Source organism: Mesitornis unicolor, unplaced genomic scaffold, assembly GCF_000695765.1.
Source record: "Mesitornis unicolor isolate BGI_N332 unplaced genomic scaffold, ASM69576v1 scaffold35757, whole genome shotgun sequence".
NCBI classification, from domain to species: domain Eukaryota; kingdom Metazoa; phylum Chordata; class Aves; order Mesitornithiformes; family Mesitornithidae; genus Mesitornis; species Mesitornis unicolor.
Window position 1 is genome coordinate 1,694 of NW_010196365.1, and position 7,885 is coordinate 9,578.

The 7,885-nt window shown below is 59.9% G+C and overlaps 1 protein-coding gene across 2 annotated transcripts in view; it reads right to left on the reverse strand.

Moving 5' to 3' along the window:
- Positions 1–964: 964 nt before the first annotated feature.
- The window catches only part of PIK3R2 (phosphoinositide-3-kinase, regulatory subunit 2 (beta)), an 8,993-nt gene continuing 2,072 nt past the window's right edge, over positions 965–7,885 (reverse strand). For both annotated transcript variants that reach the window (XM_010188453.1, XM_010188451.1), the window contains exons 2-15: positions 6,625–6,714; positions 6,183–6,245; positions 5,243–5,374; positions 4,838–5,039; positions 4,482–4,567; positions 4,100–4,205; positions 3,896–3,994; positions 3,573–3,753; positions 3,240–3,365; positions 2,827–2,969; positions 2,437–2,613; positions 2,104–2,175; positions 1,729–1,899; positions 965–1,526 (exon numbers count right to left, since the gene is read on the reverse strand). In XM_010188453.1, the coding sequence (XP_010186755.1) occupies positions 1,334–1,526; positions 1,729–1,899; positions 2,104–2,175; positions 2,437–2,613; positions 2,827–2,969; positions 3,240–3,365; positions 3,573–3,753; positions 3,896–3,994; positions 4,100–4,205; positions 4,482–4,567; positions 4,838–5,039; positions 5,243–5,374; positions 6,183–6,245; positions 6,625–6,714 (1,841 nt within the window). In that variant the 3' untranslated portion in view covers positions 965–1,333. The remainder of the gene's footprint in view (positions 1,527–1,728; positions 1,900–2,103; positions 2,176–2,436; positions 2,614–2,826; positions 2,970–3,239; positions 3,366–3,572; positions 3,754–3,895; positions 3,995–4,099; positions 4,206–4,481; positions 4,568–4,837; positions 5,040–5,242; positions 5,375–6,182; positions 6,246–6,624; positions 6,715–7,885) is intronic.

The following is a 7,885-nucleotide window of genomic DNA, read 5'->3' on the forward strand; positions in this document are numbered from 1 at the left end:
AAGCCATCAGCATCCACCAGCCAGTCCCGAGGACGCGGCCTCCAAAGGGAAAACCTCTCCAGCAAATCGAGAGGACAATTAATGCTTTCTTCCAGCCGGGCGAACAGGATGGGCCAGCAAAGCAAACTCCACCACGGCCTCAACTTGCTGCCCCAGCCCAGCTTTTAAAGCTCTTTTCAACCAAAATCCCCGCAACAAAACCCCTGCTTGCGCCCGCAATGGGCGCCTACAGCAGCCCCAGCTCCTTCACGCCATTCCCCATACAGTACTCATGATTATAAGTGCTTTGCATACATAATTTGACGTCATGCATATACATTTCTGCGTGCCAAGGCCCTCAGCCCAGCGATGCCATCCTCCTGCAGCAAAGAGGTCCTTCATTTTGCGTAGGGCTCGTAGCGTGTGCTGGGCTCCTCCTGGACCTGAATCTGCAGCAGCCTGGCCCAGCTGCGTCGCAGTGGGAGTTCAGCAAACACCAGGGCTAAGGTAAGCAGCCGAGCATGAAAAGAACCATTATTTACAGAGCTTCAACAGGTTACGATTGCAGAGATTCACCAAAACCAGCCGGAAACAATGAGCTGTGTGTCTGCCGGGAAAACACGGGTACCAACACAGATTTCACAGCTTCGTTGGCACAACCAAGGTGAGAGATTCATCAAGCGGATCCTCCCTCCCCAGACAACACTCCAGAGGTGGGGGTGACGTCAGGGAACACAACATGAGGTGGGGCATGGCACTGAGCGGAGACCTCGGCTGAAAAGCCCCACAGAGGACGGGGTTTCTCATTTCTAAAGGGATCTCTGCAGGGAAGAGCAGTGCCCCTCGTACCAGACAAGATCAGAGAGAAGCAGGAGTGAGGATGCGCACGCTCAACTGCTCAGCATCCCCTCATCAACCTCTGCATCCTCTTGGTCACAGCAGTGCTCGCAGCCGCTCAGCCGGGCACCGACGCCGTATCACAGCGAGGATTTGGGAACGTAGCTCTGCAGCGATGCGTAGCGGGGCACCTGCCAGCAAGAAGGGGATCTGACTGGTTTTTTGGGAAGGGGAGGGGGCTGCGCTCGCCCACAGCAATTCAATCGCGATTGGATCCCATCTCCTAGAGGCCAGAGCCTGCTGGGAGTCACCAGCCCAGGCTTTTTTTTGTCCCATCAGCCAACATGGGTTTCAGCTACTGACCAAAAGGGACACCAGGAACGGTCACGGACATCTCAGAGGCTCTGGAGGGGCAGGAGCACAGAGACTCAACTATACAGGGTGCAAGAGTCCAGAGCCAGAAAAGCAGCGCCGTGGGGAGAAGCTGAAGGCAGCTGTTGTGTTGTGCATGGGCTGCTCATCTGGCTGGCGGCTGGGAAAGGACCGGGTGCGCCAGGGTGACATTCAGGGAGTCATTGTGCTGCACCAGGGATGTGTGCTTGTAGTGCAAGACCAGGTCCTTGAGGGAGGCGTAGAGGTTGTAGGGTTCGGCGAAGCCGTAGCCGGTAGCCGTTTTGTAGATCACGCAGTGCTTGGTGTCACCATCCACCCTGCCAGGGAGACAAAGGAGCAGGGTCAGCGCCACACCAAGGACAGCAGGGACAAGCAGGCATCACCACAGCCACCCAAAAATACATCTGGCACTGGCAGGAGGAGCCGAGGCAGACAGGAGACCCTGGGAAAGGGCAGAGCGATGTAGGAGCACAGCCCACACCAACCCCGTTCCCACCACATCCACTCGGGGGTACTCACACCACGGAGCAGGCGTAGCACCCCTTCTGGCTGCTCTCACGGATCAGGAAGGTGCCGTCCCGCTTGCCGCACAGCATCTCCTCCGCCTGCAAGCGGTTGATCTTCCCCACGTACCACGTCCGCTCCTCGTGGTGGGGCAGCTCCTCCTCGTCGTCCATCATGGAGTACTGGCTGCAATCCAGCACAGGCAGGGTCAGACCCACTCATTTTGGGCACGTGGGCCCCAAATCTCCCCTCCCACTGCTAGCTGCGATCACCCCTCCTGGCAGGGAAGGCATCTGAGGCTCCCAGGCAGGGAGATGGGACCTGCCCACAACCCCGGAGCAGAACCTCCTGCGCTCCTGCAGCCCCCAACACGTAAGCATGGACACTCACTCCTCTGTCTCATTCTTGATGCCCAACCACTCGTTAATTTTCTTCTGCCGGGCGCCTTTCTGCGTCAGCCACCTGGGGAAAGAGAGGCAGAGCTCAGCGCAGGCAGCACGCCCGGCCTGCGGCGTCCAGGCCAGACAGCACTCGCACAGCCATCGCCAGAGGGCGGCAGCCGTCCTCCTTTGAGGGACCGCCGTGCCCCGAAGCTGCATACTCCAGGGCTCGCTCCTCCAGCAGCCCACAAGCCGGTCCAACAAGCCTCAAGGAGCCAGCTGGATCGCTCCTGGGCCGGGCTGGGAGGGCAGCAGGGCTTCCGTGGGTGCAGGGACTACGTACACCAAATACTGGTCCCGCAGTTTGCGCAGCTGCATGAGGTCTGGCTTGAGGCTGTTCATGCGCTTGTCGATCTCCCGGTTCTCCGAGGCTTGTTTCTTCAGGTCCTGCTCCAGCTTCATCTTGCTGTCGTGGATCTCCGTGATGCGAGATTTCAGCTTCTCCGAGTTCATGAGGATCCTAGGAGAAGAAGCAGGGGGGGTTTTGGCTGTGAGCCAGGGTGAGGGAGGCGGAGGAGGCAGCTTTCCAGCTCCAGCCCACAGCACGATGCTGGAGATGGGGCTTGCACACAACTCGGCTCTGCACTGGGCCAGGATCAACCTTGCAGCCCCCAGAGCCCTTCTCCAGCCAGGGCAGGTCCTGGCAGGTCCCACCACCACCCCCTGTCCTCACCGTTGCACCTCCTTCTCGTTGCCCTCCCGCCGGAAGCGCTCTATGTACTCCTTGCTGCATTTCTCCTGTGTCTGGCACTGCTCCTCAAAGATCTTGATGGTCTCGTTGAAGGCCTCAATTGCTGTCCTCTTCATTTGCAGCTCCTGAGAAGAAGGGAGAGCTGAGGAAGAGGGAGCATTTGGGCCAGTTTCTGCCCATTCACATCCCCTTTTCCCCTCCCCACAGCAGATCTGTCCTTGCTGCAGCCAAAATATTCCCCTCTTCAAAGCCCATCCTCTGGGGAGTCCCCTCAAGCCCAGGAACAGACAAATGGGGCAGCGAGCGCCCAATCTTTGCTCTCCGCACGCAGCTGCATGGCTGCCAGCCATGAGGGGATGCCAGGGTAGCCCCTGGGGAAGGCAGCACCCACGTACCTGGGAGGTGCGTGTGTACTCCTCATACAGCAGGTCGTACTCCCAGCTCTTGTCCTGGTACTGCTGGTGATAGACCTTCAGCTGCTCCCCGACGGCTTCCACGCTGTCCTCTTTCACCACTTGGTCCTGCCATATGCACAGCATAACTCACGACCTGCTCCTGCCCTGCAGCAACCCCTTTGTGAGGCAGCTGCTCCTACAAAATCCCACCGGCCCTGCAGGTGTCACCCCCAAAGCAATGTCCCAGCATGGAGGGAAGGGGTGGGATGTTGGCATCTACCAAATGACCAGGGATGGACGAACAAATGCCCCTGGTTCAGGCACAGGCCTCACCTGCTGGTACTTGGAGATGGGGTAGAGCAGCCTGGTGTCCAGCTTGGCGTTGTACTGGGCAAGCGACTCATGCCGGTAATGGGTGATGAGCTCCACCACCGAGCCAAAAGTCAGGGGCTCCGAAAAGCCATACTTCCCTTCCCGGTGGAAGATCTTGATCAGCTTGTTATTACCTCCCTTCCTGCAGCAGGGAGGGGACAGAGGACACTTATCACCACCCTGTACCTGACACCGGCCCCATGTCTTGACCATAGGCACAGGGACACAGGCTGACAGCTCCACACCAGCGCAGTGGAGGTTTTTGGGTGACTCCAGCGCCCTACCTGAGCGTGAGCGTGTACTCCCCTTGGATCTTGCTGGAGGCATCACGCACCAAGAAGGTACCATCTGGGGTGTCTCGTAGCTTCTCATTCACCTCCTCCCTGCAAGGAATGGGATTGGCATGGCCTGTAAGGTGCAACCAGAGCCACCCTAGGTAATTTGACAGACAGAGCACCCAGGATTAGAGCTGCCAGTCACCCCCTTACCGGGAAATGTCACCCCAGTACCACTCAGCATCCTGCAAGGGCATGCTGTTCCCGTTGGCCAGGCTGGCTGCGCTGGGCTTTGGCTTAGGTGGTTTTGGAGGCAAAGCTGCAAGAAAAAGGAGGGTTAAAGCAGGATGAGCACAAGTCTCAGCTGCCCATGGGTAAGAGCAATGAGTCCCCTCCCTGCAGTGACCATCCTGGAAAGCCCTGCCTGGCCATCATCCAGCCAGAAGCTGCTACAGGCTCATCTATAGCAGCAAATGAGCACCTGGAGCAGGCATCTAGGGCTACAGAAACACCACCAGTGATGGGGGCAAAAACTCCACACCCACAGAGCATAAACACCAGTGCCTTGGGCCCCAAGGAAGGGGCATTTCAGTACCTGGAGGCAACTGCTCTGGCTCCAACTCCTTCGTCTGCAGAAGTGTCTCCAGAAACAGAATGGAGAAGTCAGGGCTCAGCTCTGGGCTGCAGGGAGAGAGGAGCCAAGATCAGCGGTTGTGGGGGAGAATTGGGCACTGCTCCCGTGCCCTCCAGTACAAAGAGGCAGCCAGGGTCGGTTGGTTCACCCCAGCAAAGGCTCTGCCCTGGCTTTGAGTCCCACCTCAGTGTGCTGCCAGCAGTTTAATCCCACGTGCAGCGAGGCAGGGGCTGTGGGCAGAGCTGCTGTTACGGGCTGGACTCCTTGTCCAGTGGCCAACACTTGGTACCCGGCTGGAAGCCGAAAGCCTCACGTACCTGGCGCCAGGCAGACGGAGGAGAAGGGGGCCGAAGATCTCTCCCAGGGCCCGAGGGTGGAGGTTGTTGCTCTCAGCCTGCTGCGATACCTTCCCCAGATGCCGGAGCAGGAACTGCAGGGTGAGCATGTTCTGGAGTGGGACCGCAGGCGACTCCAGGGCCAGCAGCAGCTGCTTCCGGCAATTCTCCGGCTGAGGGATCTCTGGGGACAGAACAAGACACGATGGAAGGGCTGGGACAGCTGGCACCACTTGCCATGCTCCGGCTGCGTCACAGCGTGGGAGCGCTGTCAGCAGCAGGGGCCGTGTGCCAGGCCCCATAGGGACAGGACTTATTTTAATGCCCCAAAACACATCCATCCCACCCAGCTGCCCCTTCCCAAGCTTGGGCAGGGGAAGTCCTTACCCTGCAGGACACGGAGGATGTCCCCGTGCGCGGCCACTGGCACCACGGGGGAGGGCAGGTCCTGCAGGTATCCTCGCAGCGCCTCGCCCAGGGAGTGCACATCGAAGGGCTCCGGGTCGCCCAGGGTCCAATCTGCCAGGGCATGGATTTCCCATGGGTGGTGGGTGCAGCACTGGGCACCCATGGGGCAGCCCCGGTGCTGCCAGCACCCATCTCAGAGACCCTCACACACCACAGGACACGGCAGCCTGGCACAAAGGAGCTCAGGCAGCCCTCGGGCAATGGAGGACACCTGAAAGTGCCGCCTGCACCCCAGAAATAAACTGACTCAGGCAGGTTCCCCATCAGAAGGGGTAGAAGTCATTTTGGGTGCCCATGCCCTGTGCCGTGAGCCCGGTGCTGCCAGCACCCATCTCAGAGACCCTCACACACCACAGGACACGGCAGCCTGGCACAAAGGAGCTCAGGCAGCCCTCGGGCAATGGAGGACACCTGAAAGTGCCGCCTGCACCCCAGAAATAAACTGACTCAGGCAGGTTCCCCATCAGAAGGGGTAGAAGTCATTTTGGGTGCCCATGCCCTGTGCCGTGAGCCCTGCCACAGACATCTTGGGCATGCCAGCTCATCAGAGCACCCCAAGAGTGGGACACCCCAAAGAGAACAAGCACAGGGCCTGCGAGTCTCCGAGCCGGCACCGCATCCCTTTGCTCCAAACCCATGGATGGTGGCAGGAAACCCCACTATTTTCCATCCCATCCATGTGAGAGGGGGACATTTTGGGCCGGGGCCGGCCCAGCCCCACAGGCAGTGTGCCAGGAGTCAGGAACTGCCGGGGACAGCCGAGCCTGGCCTGGATTGCATTAGTGCTGGCGCTGTCACATCCCCTAATCTCCTCCATCTGAGCTGATTCGCCTCCTCGCCACGCGGAGCTGGTTCTTACCGGTTCTCAGCGCTTGCCTCAGCTCAGAGCCAGATGTCCTGTACAACATCTCACTGTCTAACCCTGTGGAGGAAGCGGGGACACTGCCGTTAACCGGCCCTGGATGGTGTCTCTACAACCTTCCGCAGCCCCCATGGCCCCCCGGTTCAGTGGCCCCATTTCTCCCCCACAGCATAGATCTGTGCTGGGAGCACTTCCCAAACCTCAGCATCCATCTGGGGTGTGCAGACCCAGCACCCTCATCCCAGGCCTGGCTCTGAGGAGCAACAGCTCAAACCAAGGAGTGGAAGGCCCCCTCATTCTGCAGGCAGCTGCGTTCCGCATGTCCCACAGAGCTTGGTCCAACACCAAGAGTTTTTAAAGACAGCTGCCTCCTCCTCTGCCCTTGCTGAGGTTTTTTTTTTAGAGGTATCAGCCCCTCATTTCTCAGCAGCCTCCTTACCTTTTTTCTCAATAGCTTCCACCAGCTTCACCAGCAGCGGTGGTGCGATCTCGGGGGGGCTGAACTGGTCCTGCAGGTCTGGGAGAGACCCTGGGGGAGAGAGAGGGAAAGAAGAGGTCAGCCCCAGCTCAGCCCCCAGGAGAGCCAGGCCATGGCCCCTGCCTCGAGGCCACAGCCCATGCAAACACCCATGGAGACCATGGGCAACCTGCAAGCTGGCCCAAAAGCCAGCACAGCACTTTTTGAGTCCGGTCTTGCTCCAAATACCCAATGGGGGTGTGCATAGGGGTGCTCCCTGGAGAGGCTGGGAGGCAGAGCCCATTTATTTTCCCGGGGACCCCAGCACTCTTCAGGCATTACCGTGGCTCCCGGAGCTCAGCTGGGGTTCGCTCCCTGCCCAGCGCTGGTGGAGAAGCGCGGCCAGGGAGCTCGCTGGTGGTGGTGAGCTGCGATTCAGACAGAACGCTGTGTCAGCAAATTCCTGCCCTTGATTGCTTGTTTCACATGGAAACCAGCCCTCCGTCTCCCCCTCAGCCTTCGTGCAAGCTGTTATGGTGTGCACGCAGCCCATGGCATGGGACCGGCATCCCCCACTTCCCGGGTGATCTATGGCACCACATCAGGGGCATTTCACTGCCGCTTCCAGATTTTGAGGTTCTGCCTCCAGGCACCCCTTTCCCCTGCGCTGGAAGGTGACGCATGCCAGGGCAGGAGCACACAGGCCCAACCGGGACTTTGGCCGAAGGCTGAGTGGTGTCAGGCCCTGTTTTGCTCCCAACCGGCGCAGGAGCCTCTTCTGGCACCGAGCAGCCCCCGAGGACCCCACGGTGGGTGAGGACACCCAGCACATCCCGCTCCGGGCAGACAGAGTCAAAAGGCTGCTCCCCATTGCGAAACACGGCTCTGTTGTCACGGATCTGACCCGAATTCGCCCGGTGTGGTCCCACCACATGGCGCCGCAAGCTGAGCCTCCGCACCCACGGCCTTGCAGGGGAGCGAATGGGGCAGGCACCCAGCAGTTCTGCAAGGACTTGTGCTGCTGCGGGGGGAAAAGAGCCCCTGGGCATGAGAAGGGGCCCAGGGTGGCGCTGCTCGGGGTGGGGAAGCTGCAGGCGAGCGGCCAGGCTGGCAGCTCTGAGCCTGACCCTTGGGAAGGGCTGAAGGGAGAGCAAACACTGGCGCTGCCCACGTGTCCCGGCCGGGAATGTGCTGCTTCAGCAGGCAGCAGCCTGCCTCCTTTTATCAAACATGGAGCCAGCGG